The 24,847-nt window shown below is 39.5% G+C and overlaps 1 protein-coding gene across 1 annotated transcript in view; it reads left to right on the plus strand.

Moving 5' to 3' along the window:
- The window catches only part of WDR64 (WD repeat domain 64), a 94,914-nt gene that overhangs the window by 62,925 nt on the left and 7,142 nt on the right, over positions 1 to 24,847 (plus strand). The window contains exons 15-24 of the mRNA XM_068939282.1: positions 2,922 to 3,098; positions 7,964 to 8,094; positions 11,432 to 11,524; positions 13,271 to 13,361; positions 15,097 to 15,139; positions 17,226 to 17,359; positions 19,503 to 19,608; positions 21,392 to 21,453; positions 21,882 to 21,991; positions 22,786 to 22,974. Coding sequence (XP_068795383.1) covers positions 2,922 to 3,098; positions 7,964 to 8,094; positions 11,432 to 11,524; positions 13,271 to 13,361; positions 15,097 to 15,139; positions 17,226 to 17,359; positions 19,503 to 19,608; positions 21,392 to 21,453; positions 21,882 to 21,991; positions 22,786 to 22,974 — 1,136 coding nt within the window. The remainder of the gene's footprint in view (positions 1 to 2,921; positions 3,099 to 7,963; positions 8,095 to 11,431; positions 11,525 to 13,270; positions 13,362 to 15,096; positions 15,140 to 17,225; positions 17,360 to 19,502; positions 19,609 to 21,391; positions 21,454 to 21,881; positions 21,992 to 22,785; positions 22,975 to 24,847) is intronic.

The raw sequence follows: 24,847 nt of genomic DNA on the forward strand, positions 1-24,847 counted from the left end.
CCTAGCATAAATATGACATGACAAAATCAGGTTTGATATGCATTGGTAGAAACCAGGAGCCCAACACTGAGCAGAGTCTGCACAAACTGAGTCACAGCTACCACATGCAGAACTCCTTGAAGCCATTTATTCTTCGTGGCTTATATAGCCAAATGCTCCCTACCTTGTTCACCTAATGTATACACATTGGCATTTCACAAAGGGAGAGGAAGCACTGCATTACTCCTAAAGATAATGTTTTACTTAGGAAACAGATATCTAGTGCTGTGGTTCCATTCCCTAGCACTGATGCAATGGGGGTTTGCATAAAGCAACACAGGCCATTCTGTGGCCGCTCTAATCATTATAGCTCCAGATCTGGCAGTTGTAATGATACCCCTTGGACTCTACTTATTCCTGCTGTAACATTAAAAACTGCAGTGTTTAAGTACTTTCCTTTGCATTAGAAAACTCATCTCAGTAATATTCACATAATTTACTAGAGTGGTGTAAGAAATAAGAATTAGCTCTGCTGTTTACGCAGCTGTACCTTTTCCCCTTCCACAGCTGCCTGTCAGCTTCAGTGCATTGCTTGGGCCATGGAACAGCACAGATCATCTTTTTGGGTTTTTGATAACAATCCTTTATAGAGGGACTGTCCCAATTCAGCTGCTGAGCCCTGAGATTCAGATATTTGCCATTCCATGCCAGCCATTTCTATGCCGTAAGGGCTCCATTTACTACTTACTAATAGCAAACTCCCATGACTCAGGATTCAATATCAGAAACCTCAAAGGCCTCAGGCCTATAAACCTATATGAATTTTGAACCTCTCCAACTATAGCCCAATATTCCTCTTGTTACAATTTTCCTCTGTGGGAAGTAGGTGACCATGGTATTATCCTACAAGAAAACTCAGCATCAGAAAAGTTTTTGGCTAAAGAATTTTTTTTCTACTAAAATACTAAATTAAAAATGTGACTGCTTAAAAATGGATGCAAAGGAGCACAGCATAATACATCATGTTGACTTTCTGTACTTGGCTCATTTCCAGAGTCTACCCTGTGTTCCTTTCAGCTAAAAATTAACTGGATGTATTTGGAGCTTACAATTGGGGTCTGATTTCTAAGACAAAATGTGTTATTCTGGAATTGTCTTCCTCATATTGGAATGTTTTACTTTTACAACAAAGTTGTTCGTATGAACCCTTAAATCCACAGAGTGAAAGGAAAGGAAGATCTGTAGGGAGGAGTAATAAGATTTATTAGCTAGAGGATACATTTAGGAAGAAACATACAAGCTTTTGTCTTGGTATATAATTTATTACTTATGAGTCTTGTGCTAGTAAAAGGCTGGTTTTGCTTTTGATATTCAGATTTTTCTGACATACTACGCCCAACAAACGGTCCCCCAGTATTATTACTAAAATTGTTAAATCATGCATGTGATGCAAATATATACCTCAACAAATAGGTTGGTGAAAAATAGTTAAATCTTCTCCAAGGTGAATCCAAGCACATTAGCATTGTGGCTTAGAACTGCAGTACTAGTTTTTTACACTAATATTTCAAAGATAATGAGATATACAGGTTATTATTATTAGCTTTTTAAAGAGGCTTTATATATGACAGCTAGCAAGGTAAACTTGAGTAGCATCTCCAAAAGAGTTTACTCTTTGGAGGAACCTGCCATACTCTTGCCAGGGATAGCGGATTCTCTGAAATAGCCTGCCTAAAGACATATCTCGGATGTGTCAAACAGCCTGTACGAATAAAGTTCATAAACTGATGAATACACTTCTAGTTCTAATCTAACACCACATCCATGAGGCACTAGCAAATCACATAACCATAACCCTGCAATGGATAGTTGTAGCACTGTATATAAAAACATGCAATCCTAAAACTAGTGAGATCATTAATAAGGTAACAGCTTTTTATAATTTCACATGAACTATCTAATACACAACATAATACATTGTGGCTGCCATAGACGTGAACATACCAAGCATCTGGAAGAACAAGCATTTCTGTAGAATGCCTTCTCCCCATGAAAACTGCTGTGAAAGAAAGCATCCTTATGCAGCAGCTCTGAAAACGGACATCTCACAATAATAAAACTTGAAATAAATAATTACATCTAATATTTCTGATTTAGTAAAAGATGCTCTGTATTCAATTTGCTAACAGCTTAGAAAGCAATTTAGCCCAAATACTGCTATGACTAAATTTTATTCTGGAAACTGCACAGAAATATAGATTAAAATTTTTAGTCCTTCTCCCAAGATATTTCTTGTTTGATACATTTAATACTTACTAAAGTATAATAATTGCTTCATTCTGGAGTTCAAGGCATCTGTGAAAACAAAACAAAACCCAAGGAGCTGATTTTTGTAACACTTCCCAAAACAGAAAGATAGAGATATCAAGGTTGAAGCAGAAATTAGATCCTGAAGTGGATTTGTTGTAGGTGGAAAAACTATCGTGATAACTCCCACTGGCTCTAGGAACAATGGGGAAAGATCAGTAATTGAGAGCCATGGCTGAACCAAAGACCTTGATCTTTTCACACAAGTGGGACAATCATCAGCTTTCCTGACATGCCAGATATGAACTGGAGACTACCAAAATTAATAAAACAAGTAGCTGTAACTGAAGTAGGTAGTAACTGTAACTTTAAGTGGGTAGTTAAACTGCAGTCAATCAAAAAACTCTGAACTCCACAGCTAGACAACTTGTAATATGACAGCAGATAATTCAAAGTGAGCTGAAATATCTCTAACTGGTGCTTGTTTGCGATGTGGGCATATGCTAGGTGAAGTGTGTAATATTTTTTGTAGTTTGGCACAGAAAAACAAGGTTTTGGCACACATTTACTGATCTTTTACTTCTGAGTAGAAAAATCCTTTCTTTCATCTTTCATTAAGTCAATTGTTTTAATAGGGTGACAAAGTTCAAACCTGTCTAAATGTTACATGGGTGCTTCCTGAGGCAGTGGCGTTTCCAAGGAAGAATCCAGTTTTGTCTCTGTCACTGAAGCCTGACGCCTTACAAACATATGAATTTTTTCCAGATGTTCAGCTGTTACCTGACACCAGTTCTCTAAGCAATGAAACAGAGGTGAGAAACTCTTCAAATTTCAACATCATTTAGAAAAGATCAGAAAGTAAAAGTTTTACTATGCCACTGAAAACTGCATGCTTTAACAACAGGATGAAAACCAAATAAGTAAGCCAAACTTTTCAGTACACTGAGGGTCTAAAATAAATCATGTAAGAGGATGATTGTTTCTATGAGGTATATTTTCCTAATAACCCATTGCATGGTTGTCTCCAAGATTAAGCACTTCCCATTCCTGTAGAAAATCGTAAGTTGAGGTCCTTGTATGAAGAGTCTTCTACAATGCATTTCAATATTATTGATAAAGTGATCTTCAGTAATAGTGGCACATAAAGATTGGGCAGGCTGTTAGAGTGATTCCTAGCCCCGTATGTGACCAGTGAGATGTCTTTCCCATTTCAAATGACATTAAGCACAGATTTGCCAAATCTCTCTTCCCAGAGCAAATATTTTTTCGCAGTGACTGTGGCTAGTGCTGCAGATATCTGCAGAATCCTGCCTTTCATTATGCTTTTTTTAAAAGTGCTTCTCACATTTGTTGCTGTTTAAAACTGCCACAGTGAGTTGCAGATAATAATGGCTCCTGGCTAATGGGAGATCATCTGCAAACCTAACTCCTTTGTGAACTCTACTATTTCTGCTTCAGAATAGGTATGGAGAAAGCTGCTTCAGTTCAGGCACTAAACATTTCTTTACCTTGGATGAGCGTAGAGAAACCAAAGTGAGTGTAAATATCACAGCTCCCTATTTATCCTTACTTCTAGTCATCTCCAGCTATACTTCTCCAGGTCTGGTATCCTTTTTACTTTTCAGTCTAGTATTTTTCCCACATTCTTTCCCCTTGGACATTAGGAGAGAACTTTCACTGAACTCCATCTCAGAGAGATCGAGGAAACAAAATGTATATCTTATGGATGCCTATTTAGGTAGCAGCAATACTCAGTGATACAATGGTTAATACTAGAAATATATTTTTAGAAGGAATACAAAGCTTCAGACTTCAACTTTTAAATCAGTCAAAATATGAGAGATTAATAAATAACCTTTCAGGATGCATTTAACCTTCCATCTGACTACTTAGGTGATTTAACCTTACTCTAAATCAACTGAGATACCGAAGGACACTGAACACATAATCCATAGTTCTGATCTGGTGTTGCAATTCCAATGTAATGTAAAGCATGATACATTACATGTAATGTAATTAAGTGTAAGCACTTAATCCTGTTTTTAATTCCATCTGGATGTTGAAGACGTGTTTATGTACTAGACATTACTAGTAAGAGTGATCCCATATCATTAAGACAGTCCAATAATTGTAGAATGCATAAGTACAAATTACCTTTATTGTATTTGAGTGTAGGGAAAGCTATAGAGTCATAGGTAGAAAGGACAGGTGAATGGATGGGCAGGCTGATAACCAAACTGTTTTTTAAACACAAGAACAGAAAGCAAGGGATAAATTCTTCTGGGCTATTACAAGAACTTTATGAATGGTCTTGAACCATTGTCCCTATCAATAAAAAGTGATAGTCATTTAAAAAGTTAGACTATGCTAGGGCTTACCATACCATAATCTCTGAAACAGCAAGTTCTTAATACCAGTTCTCAATGCTTAATCAAAATCTAGTTTGATTTCTCAGATTTTCTTGAATAATCAGTGCTGACGATAATTGTGATAGTTACTTTTACCTCAGGGGGAAATTGTAAAATCTCTGGAAGGTAGATGTTCTAAAAATAGCAAATGCTACAAATAAAATCACAGAATAGTTGAAGTTGGAAGGCACCTCTGGAGATCATCTAGTCCAACCCCCCTGCTCAAAACAGGGTCAGATAGAGGAGGCTGCTCACGGCCATGTCCAGTCAGGTTTTAAATATCTCCAGCTGAGGTTTCGAATATCTCCAAGGATAGAAACTCGGCAACCTCAGTCAGGACCCCCAGATCCTTTTCTGCCAAGCTACTTTCTAGCTGATCAGTCCCCAGCATGTACTGGTGCATGGGGTTACTCCACGTCAGGTGCAGGACTTTACAATTCCCCTTGCTGAATTTCATGAGGTTGCTGTCAGCCCATTTCTCCAGCCTCTCAAGGTCCCTTTGACTGGCAGCAGAACTATCTGTTCTATCAACCATCCCTCCCAGTTTTGTACCATCTGCAAACTTGCTGAGGATGCACTGTCCCATCATCTAGGTCATTAATGAAGATGTTAAACAGAATTAGACCCAGTATCAACCAATGGAGTACATAACTAATGACTGTCTTCCAGCTGGACTTTGTGCCACTGATCACAACCCTTTCAGCCTGGCAGTTCAGCCAGTTTTCAGTCTACCTCACTGTCTATTTAGCCGGTAGTTCATCAATTTGTCTAAGTGGATGTTATGGGAGACAGTGTCAAAATGCTTCCTAATGTCAAGATAAATGAATTCCACTGATCCCCCCTTATCCACTCAGCTAGTTATCTCAGAGAAAGCATAGAAGACTATCAGATTGGTCAGGCATGATTTCCCCTTCATAAATCCTTGCTGACTACTCCCACTAACCTTCCTGTCCTTCATGTGTTTCAAAATGGTTTCCAGGATTACTTGCTCCATCACTTTCCCAGGGCTCAAGGTAAAGCCAATTGGCCTGTAGTTCCCCAGATCCTCCTCCTTGTCCTTCTTGAAGACAGAATTTGCTTTCTTACAGTCCTCGGTAATCTTTGCTGATCACTATGACCTTTAATAGATAATTAAGAGTGGCCTCACAGTGATATCGGCCAACTTCCTCAGTACTCGTGTGTGCATCCCATCGGGGTTCGTGGACTTTTGTATGTCCAGTTTGTTTAAATGTTTCCTAACCTGATCCTCTTCCATTCAAGTTGGTCTTCCTTGTGCCAGACTTTCCCACTGGTCTCAGGGAACTGAGATTCCTGAGGACAAGTCTTACCAGTAAAGACAGAGGCAAAGAAGGCATTGAGTACCTCAACTTTTTCTGTGTTTTTTGTCACCAGGTCCCCTGTCCCCTTCAGCAGTGGACCCATATTTTCACTCATCTTCCTTTTGCTGCTGATACACGTGTAGAAGTCCTTCTTGTTGCCCTTCACATCCTTTGCCAGATTCAACTCCAGGTGGGCTCTGGCTTTCCTAACCCCACCCCTGCACACTTGGATAGTGTCTCTATATTTCTCCTGGGTGACCAGATTCTACTTTCACCTGTTATAGGCTTCTTTTTTATGCCTTAGTTTTGTCAGGAGCTCGTTGCTCGTGCATGCAGGCTTCCTGTAGCCTTTGCTTGATTTCCTGCTCATCAGGACGAACTAGTTATGAGCTTGGAGGAGGTGATCCTAGAAAATCAGGAACCCTCCTGGACTCCTCTTCCCTCCAGGACTGTATCCCATGGGATTCTTCCAAGCAGGTCCCTGAAGAGGCGGAAGTGTGCTCTCCTGAAGTCCAGGGTTGTGATCCTGCTTTTTGCCTTGTCCCTTCCTCTCAGGATCATGAACGCCACCATCTCACGGTCCCTGCAGCCAAGGCTGCCCCCGACCTTCACATCCCTGACCAGTTCTTCCTTGTTTGTAAGTGTGAGGTCCTTCAGAGCACCTCCCCTCGTCAGCTCCTCTGTCACCTGTGTCAGGAAGTTATTATTAGTGCACTCCAGAAACCTCCTGGATTGCTTGTGCCCTGCTGTGTTGTCCCTTCAGCAGATACATTCACCACAATGTTTACCACGTTGCTCTGCCTGCTAATCCTGACTCATTAGCGCTCAACTGATAGATCTCCATACACTCCTGTTGCTCTCTCACATAAAGGGCAGCTGCTTCTCCTCTTCTTCCCAGCCTGTCTTTTCTCAAGAGCCTGTATGAATCCATTGCAGCACTCCAGTCACATGAGCTATCTCACTAGGTCTCTGTGATTCCGGTGAGATCGTAGCCCTGCAGCTATACGCGGACCTCTAGTTCCTCTTGTTTGTTCCCTGTGCTGAGTGTGTTTGTTAGTGTATAGGGGCATCAGAGAGGCAGTCAATCATGCTGATTTCCCAGAAGAGGTATGAGCGTTTCTGTCATAACGCTGTCCTGTAGACAACTTCCTTCCTTATGCGTGTACACTTGAGCTGGGCTGCTTTCAGCCCTGTGTTGTCGATTATGAAGTCTCTCCTGTCTACATCACCCTGCACCTTTTGCTTACCAGCCTGGCCCACCTCTTCCTCACGTAATTATTGGTCATTCTTTCCCTCTCCCATCGTTCCTAGTTTAAAGATCTCCTCACCAGCTTGGCCAACCTATTGGCAAAAATGCTTTTGCCCTACTTCGTCATGTGGATCCCATCTTTTCCTAGCAGTCCCCAATCCTCAGAGGGTCCCATGGTCATAAAAACAAAAATCCAGTTGCTGACACCAGCTGTCCAACCAGTTGTTGGACAGCTCTTCCCCCTCACTGCCAGGATCGAGGAGAACACCACCTGGGCCCCCATGCCCTTGACCATCGCTCTCAGATGTAGTCACGCTTGATATACACTAGGACTCCCCTGGCGGTATCATTGGCACCCGCATGGAAGAGCAGCAGGGGGTAATTATTGTCTGAGGGCCAGACAAGCCTTCACAGCCTCTTCACAGTGTCCTGGATCTGAGCCCTCAGCAAGCAAACCTTCCTAGACAGCATGTTGGGTTAGCAGATGGGGTCTTCTAGCCCCCACAGCAGGGAGTCTTCAATTACTAGCACTCATTGCTTCCTCCTGGTGCTACTGGATGGCTCAAATTGAATAGAATTTATTGGATTTCTGGTTGCTGTAGATACTGTCAATTTAGGCATCTTGTTAAATTAACAGTTAAAACATTTAACTTTCTAGTGTTCACATTACTGCTACTAAAACTCTTTTAATGCTTTTGTAGAATTTTGTACCTTCCATGGAAATGACGTGCTTTGATGTGTTAAAAGTGGGAGGATGCAGTTTGATAGCCACAGGAAGTGCAAATGGTGCAATAATTTTGTGGGATTTTGAATCTGCCTCTGTCAGATGCCTGTAAGTAGTATTTTCATAGAGGCATTTTGATCTCCGGTATTTCACACTAACCTTAAAACAATATATTGGAAATTCTAAGACAGATTTTTCAGTATTCTCTGCTAGAAGTATCATTCCTCATCTGTCAAGAGTGTCTGAGAAGTAGGAGTTAAGAGTAGCAGTTTGTCTCCCCCTACCTCCCTCCTTCAAGATTATTCTGCTAACCAGGATGCTGGCCGTTTGTGGAAGGGGTGATATAATCAAGATTAGGGTTTTGACATAATTCAGCACTGCCACTGAGGAAAACTGTCCCTAAGTCTCTTTGTCATTGACTAGTAGCTGCTACAGAGCTGTAGAACCATCCTTATTTTGGATATTTTATATTTGTAAGGACATATGGAAAGTAATACTATTTCCACTGATCCTGGCAAAAGTGCGGTATTATCAGTGACTGATGTGGTGGCGGTTCTACTGTCTATTTTATCTTATTTCTTCATCTTTGTTTTGGAAATAAGTGTGCCTCAGAAAATAAAGCACGTAGAGTTTCTTTCATCTAGACATATGCAATCTTTGAGACACTTCTCCACATCCATATGAAAATTTCTGGCACAAGGCAGGAACAGGCAAGCAGCTTCAGTATAGGCTCTGAAATGACACTTTCAAAAGCTATGCACATTTCTTTTTTATCTTACCATGCGCCTTGAGAACAGCCATTGCAGTGGATAGGCTGTTGGCTTGTTCCACTGTTCTTGTTTGGCTAGAGAGGACTAGTGAGCATCCTTCCCTCACTAGTAAGAAAATGCCTGTTACAGATGTGTAGCTGAGTATCCCAGCTAGTCATTGAAAAGGGAAATTGAAATGCTCACTGAACTATGTTACAGCCATTGCTTCTGGCTTTCAGATTAGGATTTTATTATATTTAGATGTACTTTCAGATGGGAAATTTGGCTGTCCTTCCATTAAAAGATCCCTTAATCTTGATTTTTGGGTGATAATGGCATTACCAAACTAATTTTAAAAAAATGAGGCCGACAGAAATAAACCTGTTACAGTCTATTGAGCTGGTGCTGTGGGATTAAGCAGTGATCTTGATGAACTGGAAAGTGAGAAAGAAGGAGTAATGGAAAGACATTCCACTCCAAGAGGTGAAGAGGAAGGACAGGCATTACTGCTCGCCTTAAGGGGTAAGGTGTCGAAGGAGAAAAACGGATGATTCAGTAAGCAACATGAAAAAAAGATATGACCAGTGAAAAATTACACAGCCAGTTTTGTCTTACATGAAAGAAATTAAATTCTTTTGGAGAGGAGAGTACTGTTTTGGCAACAGCTAGTTTTTTTAGGATTACTATTTTTTGTATTATCCTCTGATTTTTTTTTTAACCTTTATGCTGTTCTAACAACTGTGCCTTTTTCCTCTGTATTTTCCCTCTCGACCTATATTTGTAGTAGTGCCTCTCTTGTTCCTTGCTGGTTTTAAATGTTGTCTTATTCTTACCTTCAAGCCTGATGGAGATAATCTCCTTTTGAAATAGCTACTCTTTCTCATAGACAACTTAGGGAAATTTAGGCAATTTGAGAGGGCTGGGGAGAGACGCAACCCATAAGCTGAACAGCTATAAGGAATGTTTTACCATACCTTCCCATCTCCTACCCACTAAGGAGTAGAGGTATTTTGTTGAAACACCCCTATGATTCCAGCTGGCTAGCTGCCCAGATCAGATTCTACTTAAAATACCACTGACCAATTTTGACTGGTTCTAGCAAAAACTTTTAACAAGACCAGTAGTAATTAATATAAAAACTTGGTTAGTCTGGTCTTTAGGCAACCAGTCTGAGGGGAGAAAAGTGTGTTTTAGATTGGTACAAGTTGAAAATTTGTTTCATTTTCTTCATTTCAAAAGAATACAAAAATACGTCTGGGAAAAATGTTCACTTCAACTTGAAATGTTTAGCTGTCAGTAACTTGGAAGAAGGAGGAAATGGAAAGTTGCTTTCACAAAGCTGAAATGTTGAAAGTCCTCTCCACTCAATAAGCCTATGACTAACGTACTTCTCAGTACTTTGGAGACATGGGCTGAGTTCCTACTTATGTCTGGATGGTTTTGAACCTACATTTCCCTAACGGTCATTTAACTATCATGCTACAGGATACAGTGCAGTGCAAATGGCAAAGGAGAATCTTCATTTTATTTTCTTGGAACAATTCCAGTTTGCATAGAATTCTTAGCTATGTAGGGAACCACAAAATAAGAAGGAAAGATCTTTACCTGTCAGATCTAGTCAATTATTATTTCAAAGTGGAGCAGCATCAGCAGGAATGGTTGAGAACTGCCTTTACTTCATCAGAATACATAGCAGCTCTTTGGCAGGTGGAAGATGTGCATTCCAGTGCCAGAATCAGTATTGGCATTAGTTTTTTCAATTATTATTTTGAGTTCAAAGCTGTCAATAGCAAGAAGAAAGCCACAGGTCACATGTCCAAAAAGGAGAAATCTGAAGTGATTTTGGAAGTCTGGTAAAGATCTTGCTATTGGCTCCTGGTTACACATAATAAGCTGCAAAAAATACAGCAGTTCACAGAAGGTGGCAAAATGGGGCAGGATAATTCCAGAAATTCCCATCTGGAGTGAGCTGTCACATCAGGAAAGTGAACAAAAAGAACATGTCAGGTTAGACTGAGTGGAGAGGCATGATGGTTTTTCTGTGTTGGTTGTGGAATACGGACTTTTCTTAGACCATCCAAAGTCAAAATTTAGCTATGCTACCCAATAGTTTCACAGCATCCTTCATATGTAAAATTGGCATGTCTGCAAGAGAGTGAGCTGAATTTATCTGCACAACAGGAAATAAAAGCTTAACTGCAGTTCTGGTTCTGTGTCCTCTTCCTTTGCTTTTGCCTCCTCATATATCAGGAAGCCAGTTCATGTGGATCCATGGAAGAAAGGGAAGTCAATACTTGGCAGGTAGGGTATTATGCCCAGGGGTTACATGACTGGATTGAATGCCAGGAACGAGAAATTTTTCTAATATTAACTTAACTAGTTAACTTAATGTAAGTTATTTACTTTTATCTTAAGTATTAGTTCTCAAGGAAATACTTGGTGGAATGAAATATTCATCATTCCATCAGGTTTCTGTTTTTTCTGGTACTGTCACGTTCTGTAGCCACTCTTCACTGTCACTAATCCATCATCACTGATTAACTGATTTTGGAAAACTGTGTCTAAAACTTTTAGCTGACATATGTTCTGGGGAAAAAAATTTTGATTTTTTTAGATTACCATTAAAGTCTACAACTTTTTCCAGGAAAAATACACAAACTACCTGACATAATTTGTACAAACATCTTTATTTTCAGGTATAAAATTAATGAAGATAGCCAAGCTTCAGTTCCTGAAGCACCTGGAGTCAATGCTGTGTTATTCCTTGTCCACAGTGCTTTCTGCTCCAGGTAACTGTAACACTGTATCCTACCAGGGCAGGGGTATTGATGTGGGATTTTGCTGTATAAAACTGATGTAATTTTTGTCCAAGACAGCTGTTTAAAATTGGGTTTGGGTTTTGGTTTTGTGTATATATTTAATCAATTCAGTGTCAAGTCCAAGCAGTTAATTAACATTCCCACTCTTTAATTTCTGACATGTTTATCAATGTATATCATACGGTCTTTATTTTTTATACCACTCCACTAAGCTATCTTTTTATGATCCAAATGGCCTCCAAAGTCTCAGTTCTTTTCCAGATGAAGTCAACTTTTGTCTGGTATTAGTTCTCCTGTGCACTGTACCTTCTTTGACTCTTACCTCTGCCAGATAACTCTGCGAGTCCTCTGTGATAGGAAGTTTTTTCTTTTTTCAAGTGTGGTACAATCCTCAAGGCATTAGAAACTCTCAGCAAACAGAGAGGGATGCTCATTGAAGTGTGCAACCTCAAGTCTCATCTTAAAACAAACCAGAAGTTGGTGTACACTGGTAGTGTTGCATGGGGAACAGAATTTCAGCCAAAGATGCCCATTTTGAGTGAAAGGGGTTGCACGCATACGTAACTTCAGAAGCGCTTATCTTCCTTTGCATATGCAAAGGCAATGGCAGCCAAAAGGACTTAATACGGTTTAAATGCTTATGCAGCTTTAAGGTCTTAAGCAATTAGGCAACCTTTTTGCTCTCTTGAATCATAAGGATGGTTTATGCTCTTATGTTGCTTTAAAACCTTCAAGAAGCTTATGCATTTACTACACCCCTAAATACGCCATTGCCACTGAAGTGAACATAGATTTGCTTTTTGACATTGCAACTTAATGACTAATTTAAAAAATACTAGGTAAATTAAATGCTGTAATCACAATTCACAAATAGATTTTTTACAAATCAAGAAAAGTTCTGATAATGTTTAAGCATGAGGCTCCCACAGTGACTTTGAATCATGTAGATTTATGTTCTGTGAAGGTATCTCAGTGAATTTGACTGTGATCACATGTACACGAAGAGTATTAAGGAATGGTAGTAAGTTTGTAATATCAAGCACTGAAAAACTACAAAATCATGGCCACTTGTGCAAATCTAAGTGAGCTGTCTTGGCTGCCTGTTTTCTGTATAGTCTTTACATTATCCCAGTTATTCAGATAGCCTTGTAGAAAACTGAACAATTATGATACTAATGTAAATTAAGTCTTAGAACTTTTCTTGACTCAAAAATGCAAACACTGGAGACTACATTCAATTTTTTTCCTTCAGTTTCTTCCACACCATCCCATTTCTGAGTACTGTCCTAATAGATTGGAAGTAAGTTTCTAAAATTAATTGAAAGCTATTTGCAGAGCAAAGTACTGTGTAAAATGAAAGAGAACAAGCCATTAGCAAGTGCTGCCTTTTTCCCCTTCACTTTTATACCAGTTTGAGAACCAGCATTTTGATTTACTACACGTTTAATTTGTTCACAAGTTCACACAATTTGTTCACAGGATAGGTTGGCTGTGTGATATGCAGATCTTGCTTAGTTACTTGGATTAATTTTTAGAACATCAGCAATCGTTAGTGTAACCAGTCTAATCACTTCAGGCACTGTTTTTATTATGCTTTATTACACTGGATAATGTTGATTTCCAGATAGCAAAGAGTATCTTCAAGAATGTTACTGATCTCCAGTACTATATTTTGTACTGTCAGCCATCTCTCTCTGACTATTTTCTTTCACACAGGAAAATTGGTTCCCTGTCCTCTACTGCTAATGCAAGGAGTGATATCAGTGCCATTCCAGGACAGGAAAACACTTATTTGAACCTAAATAAGGTAGGTGTAGTGACTTCATGAATTCTGTAGCACCCAAAACAAATTTCTATTTTGTTTTCATTTTCAAATCTAGGAGCTTACTAAAAAACCTCCATACAGCCACGCAGAAAACTAGAGGTCAAGGATAACACAGGAATCAATTTTGTTCTTCTAAGCTTGGAGTAGGAGCGAAATGGGGAATTAAGAATATATTCTGTCAGGCAGCCAGCTGTCTGATACATAGAACGGATGACTATCCCAAGTTTTTGTCAGGTGCTTATCACCAGCAATTCTGACTTTTAAACAGAGGTGAGAACTAGAAGGAGAAGGTAAAACAGACAAATAATTAAGTGATTACATTGCAGCGAGACTGGCTTGGATGCCATGGATATATTGCCTAAATTTAAAGCATTTTCAAAGAACAGAAATGGTAATTTTTTTAAATCTGCTATCAAGCTGCTAGTATCTCAATGTGTGTGCTTTTGCTAGGGGATTTTTATGGCACTTTTTCCTTTTCTGCCAGAAGAAGATGCCATATCTGCAGAGCAATATATGGCAAGTAGGGAAAAGAAGGAAAAACCCTGTTCCTATCTCTGTTTCTTTCCAGCTTTTTTTTTCCCCAATGGAATATGGCACTTTAATATATTCTCAAGTTGGCTAGTTTTGATCTGCAGACTAAAGCATACAACAGCCTGTGCTATGTAGTTATTAGAATAACAAAATGGACAGCCATATGAAGCTCTTAAAAGGATCCCTAAAAGCCCAGCACATCAAGCCTGGCAGATCAATAAGTAGGATGAAATTGAAGTGGTTTGTCCTCTTCTAAGACACCTCAAACACTCATGGCTACATTATTTTTCCTGCCTTCTTTGACTTTAATTTTTGAGGCCTGTGCTGATTACTGTCAGCCTTGGGGATCATCAGAAACCCATATAATGATGCATAAAGGAAGGACTGTGACAGTATGCACTCTGAAGAGTAGATGCTACTCAGTAGAGTAAATGCTACTGCTGCTCCTGAACATTTTTCATCTTTGCTCAAGGTAATAACAAGACTATATGCATGTTCTGAATAAAACACAATAATCAAGATATCTAGGGTATGTTCACATGATTGTAAGTGATCGACTTTGCATGACCTAAGAAATTACTGCCCTCCAGCCAAATTTATCTTTTGTATGCTCCTAGCTTATTCCAAGTACTGTATCCCCCAAACTGCAGACTGGTTGAAGCTGGCTATTTTTACTAAGCTAGCATTACTGTATACCTGTGCTGTTCCTCTGCTTTCCCTGAGCATCCATCAGAATGCAGAGCCGGAAGAAACTTTGGCCTGAGCTCACAGTAAACGTACTTCTACTCTATGGATAAACATAGTGGCCACATCTGTCCATGAAAGTGATTTAAACGAACTTATTTTGCATTTGCAATGAGCTGGCATTGCTCTTGTGGTGCGTTACAGCATCTCAGCTCAAAAGTGACAACCATTCAGGTGTGCTAACTTGACTGCTTGCAGTCATGAGTACTTTATCTTTACAAAGGTGCCTAACTCCAGTTCATCTGTGATTTTGACACCTTCAGATTAAATGTTCCATGTTTTCATTCATTATTCTCCTAGACAGAATGGAAATTGGGAGAATATTTGAATCCGCCAATTAAAATATTACAAGTTCTTAAAATAATTTAAAATAGAGAACTATTCTGTAGTCAGACGTGAGTTCCGTTTTCTAATTCTGTTACATTTTATTCCTTGCTTTTAGGAAAATATACAAAGTGATGAAATTAATCCTCAAGTAACAACAGGTATGGAAGTATGTTGTTTTTCATTCTCTTTGTTGTTGATCCATGAGTGTTCTGCTCAGATTCCCATATGAACTGGCAAACTGGTGTGGCAAACTGGCAAACTTGTTTTGAGTTTAGAATAACTGGGATACCGTTGGCATGTGGATGACACCTCCATGTCTTTTGCTCACTCCAATTGCAATTATTTCCCAAAAACGAGCCCATGATGCAGGCTTTACAAGGGCTCAGTTGCTGATTTTGCGAAACAGATGTAACACTGAAAGCCTTGCGCAATTTGGGAGCATCAATTATACAGAGTCCCTTTCCACATAAACATCTGAGCAATCACTAAATCAGAATCACAGAATGGTTGAGGTTGGAGGGGACCTCTGGAGATCATCTAGTCCAACTGCCCTGCTCAAGCAGCATCCTCTAGAGCACATTGCCCAGGATTGCATCCAGGCGGGTTTTGAAGATCTCCAGGGAAGGAGACTCCACCACCTCTCTGGGCAACCTGTGCCAGGGCTCAGTCACCCTCACAGGAAAGAAGTTTTTCCTCAGGCTCAGACGGAATTTCCTGTGCTTCAGTTTGTGCCTGGTGCCTCTTGTCCTGTCGCTGGGCACCCCGGAGAAGAGTGTGGCCCCATCCTCTTGACACCCTCCCTTCAGATACTTGTACACGTTGATCAGGTCACCTCTTGATCTGATCAGGTCACCTCAGTCTTCTCTTCTCGAGGCTACACAGGCCCAGCTCTCTCTGCCTTTCTTCAGAGGAGACATGCTCCAGTCCCCTCCTCGCCTTTGCAGCCCTCCGCTGGCTCCTCTCCAGTAATGCCACATCTCTCTTGTAGTGGGGAGCCCCGAAGTGGACACAGTACGCCAGACGCGGCCTCTCCAGGGATAAGGGGCAGGATCTCCTCCCTGGACCTGCTGGCAAGCCTCCTCCTCATGCACCCCAGGATACTGTTGGCCGCCTTGGTCACAAGGGCATATTGCTGCCTCCTGCTTAACTTGTCCACCAGCACTCCCAGGTCCTTCTCTGCAAAGCTGCTTTCCAGCAGGTCAACCCCCAGCCTGTACTGGTGCATGGGGTTATTCCTCCCCAATAAATTAGTGAAATGGTAATACCAAGAGCCAACTTAAGTCAAGCATGCATGAATGACCTTATAGAGAAAATCTTCAAAAGCAGATGGAATTTTAGAAGGAAAAGTCTTGTCTCTAGTATGTATCCTTAAAACAACAGAAACAATAGAGAACCTAGTGCTAAGGCATTAGACTGTTCCCAGGGAGGGAGTCAATGACTTTGCAGGAAGCAAAACCTCTAGATTCTTCTGAATCCATTAGAAATCCTCTGCTGGAAAGCAGACTTTCCCAATAACAAGAAATTTGATTATTTGAAGAGGAGCTTTAAGCTGAATTTATTCTGCTAAAAAATTGTGCTCAGATTTTTATAAACCAGAATATCACCAAGCCTTGCACCTAATCAGTGAAATATACATTCATGTCAGGTCTTGCACCTACTGAACTCGCATTTCACTGAGCACCTTCATAAGACCACAGGATCTCCAGCTCTAGGGAAGTCACAGCAGAGACGCAGAAATGGCTTTCTGTGACTTCCACGTTGGGTTTAGCAAAAGTTTTGAGCCTGAGATGTTAGTATAGAAATCTGTGATTTCAGAGTTGGCAAGTGTCATTTAGTTATTAAACTTTATTTCATTGCTAAATTTCTGGTCATCTCTAGAACCTTCACCCAAGAGACTGCAGATCTGCCTCTCACCTATTCTGGTCACCACTGTCTTGCACTGCTCCTCCACTCTCACTGGTGTGTGCAGTTTCTGTAAAATCTGTTGCTGTGCTCTGAATAAGGTTCCTCTGCCTCATGGAGGAATAGTGCTATCTGGTTTAGATGAAATCATGGAGACTGTTCTCATTTATTTTCTGTTTTTATTTATCCATATTTGTAACACATTTTCAAAATGATGTCGTCCTGATAATGAAGTTTCTTTTGAAAGTTACTTTTTCCTAGTGTGATGTGATTTCTGTACATTCAAAACCAGTACTAAAAATTGTGTTGAGATGATGCATGATCATTTGTGTTCCAAAGCAGAAGAAGACACAACAGCGTCTAAGAATGCGCAATACTTGGACATGAATGTATTGTTATCCAAAGCTGTAATAGGATACTCACCAGTACTGGCTTCTGCTCATGAAAATGGCTGTATCTATCTATGGAGTATTCAGGTAGCTATCTGAATGTCTTTGGGATGGGATTGGACCAAAGGAGAAGGTAATTCTGCCAATTTTCAAAACCTACTTCCTACTAACTAGCATTTGCAACAGCTTGCATTTTTTAGTTCATAATTTCTTCCATGAACACAAATTATTTCTGCTTTAACAACTATAGCACAGAGTAATCACAAATGGAAAATGAGGAAACACATGACTAGGAACAATTACAGCAAGAACTGACTGTAAAGTTGTGTGAAAGTCTAGCAGTCAAATTTTCACCCATTTAATTTACCCTCTAAGAGGGATGATAGGCAAGGCATAGTATCCTGTTCTCAGAACAGGAGAAATATGTCTCACTAGCAGACTTTTTCCTAAATCATTTGGACATAACAAACTCTGTACCCTGTAAAGAGAAGAGAATCAGAGGTGGCCGGAGTCTGCATATGGGGAGGAGTAACCCCATGCACCCGTAAAAGCTGGGGACTGATGAGTTGGAAAGCAGCTTGGCAGAAAAGAATCTGCAAGTCCTGATAGACTTGTGCCCTCATGACAAAGAAGGCCAACAGTATCGCAGGCTGCATTAGGAAGAGCATTGCCAACAGGTCAAGGGAGGTGATCTTTCTGCTCTACTCAGCACTGGTGAGACCACATCTGGAGTGTTCTGTCCAGTCCTGGGCTGCTCAGTACAAAAGAAACATGGGACATTCAAGTCCGGTGAAGGGCCACAAAGATGATTAAGGGATTGGAGCATCTGTCATATGAGGAAAGGCTGAGAGAGCTGGGAATGTTTAGCCTCAAGTAGAGAAAGCCTGGGGGACCTTATCAATGTGTATAAATACCTGATGGGAGGGAGAAAAGAAAACAGAGCCAGACTCCTCTCAGTGGTATCCAGTGACAGGACAAGAGGCAACGAGTGCAAACTGAAATACAGAAAATTCCATTTAGACATAAGAAAACACTTCTTTACTGTGAGGGTGACTAAGCACTGATACAGGTTGCCCAGAGACGTTGTAGAGTTTCCATCCTTGGAGATATTCAAAGCTGCTCAACCTGACTCTGCTTTGAGCAGGTGGGTTGGACTAGATGATCTCCAGAGGTGCCTTCCAACTTCAGCTACTCTGATTCTGTGATTTTATGAGTGCAGTCTAGCATAAGTCAGTTGGCACTAGCAAGGATACAAATCAGGAAAGAATCGTATCCTGACACATGAGATCTATAGGTATAATCAGACGGTAATGCCAGTCATACAACAGGATGCCAATGGCTTAGGTGTTGTTATCACCTTAGGCTTTTCTCCAGAAAACATGCCATTCAAAACAAGAGGCAAAAATTAAATACAGAAAGAGGGTGGAGTACCATGACATGGTCAGATAATATTGGTCATCATGGTGGTCAGTGATCATCACACCGCAGCCATGTCAGGCTTTAATAGGTATCCCAGCAAAGGCAAGTCATAGGGAGAAACTTTCAGAAAGGCGATGAGGTAGCTTTGCAAATGTTTTATACTGAAAGAGAATATGATGATAAATGTCCACAAGTACAGTAAGTGTGGAATATATTTGATTTTGTTGTCTTCATTATTGATACATTAGTGTGCTCAGATTCGATTCCTGTAGGAATTCCTAAGTTCAGATGGCAGTGATGTCATCATTGTCATGATCATCATCATCAATCACTTGGATGACAGAGACAGGAGTCTCCTTATCAGCAAGACATTCTCCCTCGCTTCCTCCAAAGGCTGAAGGGATGGAAAGGGAGAAATCCACTGGTGCTTGCTTGAACACATAACAAGTGGGTCTATCTGAAGCAAGAACTGACATTTCAATAGCAAATGTGATATACTGTGATGATATTTTGTAGCAAATGCAGGTGACCAGTGATGGGGATGGGTACAGATGGGCTGTGAACTGGCTCTAAAGTGAAATAGCCTGTGCTTTTGATATAGAAAAGAAGGCAATCCAGTAGAATAAACCCCAGCCATCCTGGTGATTCAGTAGATTAGGGAAAAAAACTTTCCAGTAACTTTCTGAATAGCTGTGAGCTGGATAAGGCTGCATATATCAATTTACTGACTTTCAACTTCTAGTGCATTGATTTTTTTCATGTAGGTGTTATAAAGACAAATATGTGTGTTTATTTAATTATTTTATTTTAGGGAAACTTGCTGAAAGAAATTTTGCCCTTTTCAAAATATCCTTCAGTTCCTCTGACAGCACTGTGCACAGATATCTCCACTAAAATGCTTTTGGCAGGCAGTAAAGGTGAGTGAACATGTTAGTCATTCTGTCAAGGTAGTTTGTAGGACCACAAAAGATTATTCTGTAAATGTACCAGAAGTACGGGAAAAAAAGGTCCAAAGGCTGCCAGCCTTTCTCTATCAAAATAATCATTAAAATAATCAAAATATGCATGGATGGTAGGTTAAAGCTTAGTGTTAATAACATTTTCAGTAGTGTAGTTGTTTTAAAAAAAGACATTACAATTTTCTTTATTCAAAAGCCCTGCATACACTTTCCATCCACATTGCTGTATCAATACCAAAGGCAAAAATTATTATTAAGAACAAGCAAAAATTTCACATCCTTGGTAACAGGTTCCCACAACTAAATGAAAAACTGCTGCTATGGCTGTACCAAGAGGCATATTTCAGTCACCGATGTGTATGCAGTGGGCAGTAATGGCCTCATAAGTACACAGCAATATAAGGAAAGAAAGCATTAGTAGTGTCTGCTAGCAGTTCATTGTCAAACTATTATTTCATACCAAATCTGGCTTTCATCTGGGAGAAAATCCAAGAGTTTATCTGCTGGTTGACTTTCCTCCAAACCTTTAGGCTCACCCTGGGAATTTTTCTCTTCTGCATCTGTGATGTAAGATTTGTGTTCCTTAACGTGTCACTTTTCTTCTAAAATACTTACTAGAACTGTGTATCCTGTTGGCTTCCTGCACTTATGCTGTCAGGAAGTTGGATGGAGAAAGCTTTTTTTCCATTTGTTTCAAAACTGAGCAGTAACTTGAAGTTGATGCTGAAATTGAAAAGGAGTTTCCACTCCCCTTTGGTTCAAATCACTAAATGCAGTTCTGAAAGGCAGTAAGTACTGAACAGGGTCTTAATTAGTTGTGGAAAAGTATCCACCCTATTCATCTGATATCCACCCCTTTTCACCTCATAGTCTCCCTTTGTCCATTTTTGTTTGTGTCACTGAACGCATTTGCTTTTCATGCCTTCTGCACCCTTCTCTTTTATCTGCAGGGCTACTACTCATCACTTCCTACCACCGGTAGCTTCTAATTGCTTCTAATTCTTGTTCCCATTACAGATTTTGCTTGTTAGGAAAAGACCAGCTTCCCTGTCAGCCTCCCTGCTTGCTGTCTATCCAAATGTATAGTCCTAGAAAAGAGATCTGACCAGCGTAAGGGCTGGAATTAAACGCAAGATTCCTTTGTCTAGTGGAAGAAACTGAAAGATAAGAGGAGACTTCCACAGCAAAGAGGGAGCCTACGCAGGAAACCATTACGAGCAGTCTTAGGTCATAAGGAAAACGGTTCATGTTTGCAGTCGCTCTCATCTTGGTTTCTAGTTTCACATAAGTGCACTAAAAGGTTGTAAAACATTAAGGTTTCATTATGTATACAATTCATCAAACTTTGTCCATTTTACTAGAATTGAGAAGTAGTCTCATCCCCAGGAAACTCTTGTTCTTGATTTGTGCCGTAGATAACTCTCTTGACAAGATGACTCTCATTTTTTACTCATATCATTTAAGGAAAAATTTTTAAATTCTTTCAATGTGAAATCTATTAAGTTAAAGACACATTACTCACAAAGAGTGTATACATTTCCATTACATGTTAATAAGTGGCCTAATATTTTCTACATTATGTTTGACAATGAGATAGTAACATCCCATTAAAATAATTTTCATGTACCTATAATCTTCGCTTCATTCTGCCCGGTGGATACCAAGAGGATATGGTAACAACACACGAATGTGTAGCACTAATGAAATTTCTTCATGTTTTGCTTTTTCCTTTCTTAAACAGAAGGACATATTATGCGCTGGAGCATTGGCTCATTCTTCGAAGATCTACAGAACAGTAAAAATGTAAGGAAAAATCTGACAGATTTTCTTATCCTGAGCAGTATACTGTTCTGATAAGACAAACAGAGAAAAATGGATTCAGAGCTCTACAGGGACTAAAAATGTTTCCTGAACATAAAGCTCATGTCTTCTGCTTGAAATAATAACTTGATGCTGTGAAAAACAAGAAGAACATCAGTAAAGTGCTGCTAGTATTATTCCATTGAGTTCAAAGAGGTTATTTTAAGAAGGAATTTATCCTTATCCTCCAAAAAGCATTTCTGCCATATACCACCTGCAGCCTTCTTGTTTCTTATGAAGCCTATGTTTCCCTGAGCCTATGTTTCCCTTCTTTTAATCTTCAGAAAGCCACACTGATAAACCCACTGAGCTAGTAACTGTGGTAGCACGCAGAACTCCTGAAATGTGGTTATGTTGCTTTTCCCCCTCAGCAAATAAAGGAGGAGCTCTGCTGGAGAGCACACTCCACCAAAGTGGTTGACTTATTTCATGAAGAGGAGAAAAATGTGGTAGTGACAGCATCTACTGATGGTTCAGTCAGGTAGGAAAATGACTAATATTTCTTACTGCTGTGGCCAATGAATTGAATTGAATCCAAAGTTCCTGTTCTTGCTGGAGTTGCGTATAACCCAGAACTTAAATAAAATATAACACTGCGTGCACTTTCTTTTCTGCACAGGTAAAAACTAATTTTTTTATGCAACACTTCCACTTTTTTCAGGAAGTTGCACCTTTTATAAACTGTCTCTTTTTTTTTCAGTGGGGTGACTTTGAATGCATAGGTAACAACTCCACCATTTTGGGAATGACCTCCTGTTCTGATCCCATTTTACCTTTCAATACTTGTTAAGTTAGCATGGGCCCTAAACATTTCATCTGGCAAGGTAAACCATTTCAGTCTCAAGCTTGTAGACAATTACACAGTTCCTTCTTGGCTAACAAGTACATTTGAAGGGATATTTTTGTTTTTTGGAAATCAATGACATTCAGAAAATTCTGCATATACAGAGCTTCCTGCTGTGGTGGCAGCATCTCACTGCAGGAGCAGTTCAGGATATTTGTGCCTTTACTCTTCAATTTATTAATTATGGAGCTGAGTTGTTTGTTTGCCTTCTGATTTGTACAACATCTTTCTGAAGTTTTTTTACTCTCAAGTTACATTTTAACAGTCGACTTCAATCTCATTGATACTGTTTTATGACTAGCATATTGCACTCTAGAACAATTCTGTGGAACTTTATCAAATAGACAGATGTTTTTTCAGGTTTTTTTCCACTTCTAAAAGTATCCATTTTTCCTTTCTCTCCTTTGGCACTGCTTCTACTACCTATGTAGGCTCTGGCATGCTACGAACGGATACTATCTTGGTTACTTTGGACAGCCCAGGAAGTTTGAGTTATCAGAGATCAGTCAGCTGATTTTGCCTTGTGATGTTAATAAGTTTCCCACAATAATTAAAGAGGAACACAAATATAAGGAAAAGAAGAAGAAATCTGAATATCCTCTAGTATTGGACAGGGAAAAGTAAGATCTCAAACATTTATATACATTTATGATTTGGGGAACGGTTGTGAAAATATTAGACTTAGCAAAGCACCTGTCACCTGAGGGTCAGAAAAACATTAATATTTCCTATGAATTATTAAGTCTAATCTGTTTCTGAAATGATTTTACAAACTGTGGATAAATCTCTTAATTGTTATATCTAGGTGACACTCAGGATCAGGTAATGATCAGGATTTGAATACAGTAATAGTGATGACTAAGTAATTGCCTCGACTCTTAGCTTAATTAAACTCTGCATGTTATGTACATTTTTCAGGTTAGGAGCCTGTTCCCTTCTATTTCCAGAAGCTGATATTTTTCTGGGACCTCCACGATTTTAATGAAAAGGCTTCAAGTTAATAGTGTCAGCCCTAAAAACAAATCTTTCTGTAAGACTAAACCCAGTTTAGTCTTTCAATTTAAAAAATATATATTTTTAAATTTCCTGGGGTGTTGTGGATACATGCATATATCTCAGACCACGACATTCTGACATTGTCATAAATGTGGTGTATTCAATAGCAGGGTTGGCTACTTCCTTTTCTAGGTACAGTTCTCAAGTTATAAGTCAAGCCAGAGAGCCTTGGCCCTTTAGTTAAGGCTGTAGTAGCTCATATTTCTAGCCCAGGAGTTCTCTAGCTTATTAATCAGAGGGTTGAGCAAGTCCACATAAATATTAAAGCAGGAAGCTTCAGAGGCAGCATGCATATGGCCTTTAGTGACAAAGATAAGTAGTCAAAGTTTGGGAAAAATTACTTAAGGGCTTATGAAGTCATAGTAAGGTTTCATGTACCATGTAGCCTATTCATTTTTGGGCTGCCTTTTAACCAAAGCACTTTGAGACAATGGGAAAGCTCTTAGGTGCTTTACTGTTAACCACACTTAGGATGGTATCCTGCTAACACTTATTATTACATAGAGTTCTTGCTAGTGTGAGTAGTCTCACTGAAGTCAGTTTAGTAGCTCATCAATAAAGAGAAGTGCCTGGCTATGTTTGAAGGACTAAGCCCTTCAGACCTTCGAATAAGCAGCAACTTGTTTGAAACCTCTAGAGTCATAGCTGCTATAACTAAAGTCAGCTAGCCTTAAAGAAACTTTGCATGAATGATATGCCTGTGTCAAACTGAGTATTTTTTAAGGACCCTTCAAATATTTCAGTAAAGGAAAACATTTAGCATACATTCAAAACACATTAATTAAACAGACTTGAGGCAAAGAAGAAGCCTGCTTAACTGTGCAGAAATCATGGCCCTAATTACAACTAGACAAAAAAAAAAAAAAGAGAACCACATGCTGCACAATAGATAGTTCAAGATTTATCATGTAGTGTATTCTGTGTGCTGTCAACTCAGAGTAACTAGATTCCTTTCAACTTTTATGGATAGCTAGCCTACTTTTGCTAATCAACAATCATCCAAAAGGCTGCATTACTTATGTATGCTAATCTTTGTCCTTTACAGGATGTGGTATCTTCTTTCAGGTCTACTCGACCCAAATGTCTTCATGATGCTACTGCTCTTCCCTTATTGGATAACTGCCATATACTTCACTAAGATAATATTTTAGAATTTCAAATAACAAATTAAGTTATAAATACAATTAACAGATATTCTGCAGATGTTCATATACATGAAAGGGGATGAACCTAGCTGAATGGCATGTGTGCTCACAGTTTAAAGCAGTGGCTCAGGTGACCTGAAAAATTTCAGCAGTGCTATGTAGAAAAATGGTTAAGCTGCACCAATAGACACTCAACTCTAGATCTTTTCTTCTTGTGATCAACTTTGTAAGCCAGGTATATGAGCAGAGGAAACCTTTGTTATGAAGGTGGCTTAGAGAAACTTAGTCAGAA

The sequence above is a fragment of the Struthio camelus genome, chromosome 3, assembly GCF_040807025.1.
Source record: "Struthio camelus isolate bStrCam1 chromosome 3, bStrCam1.hap1, whole genome shotgun sequence".
Lineage (NCBI taxonomy): Eukaryota > Metazoa > Chordata > Aves > Struthioniformes > Struthionidae > Struthio > Struthio camelus.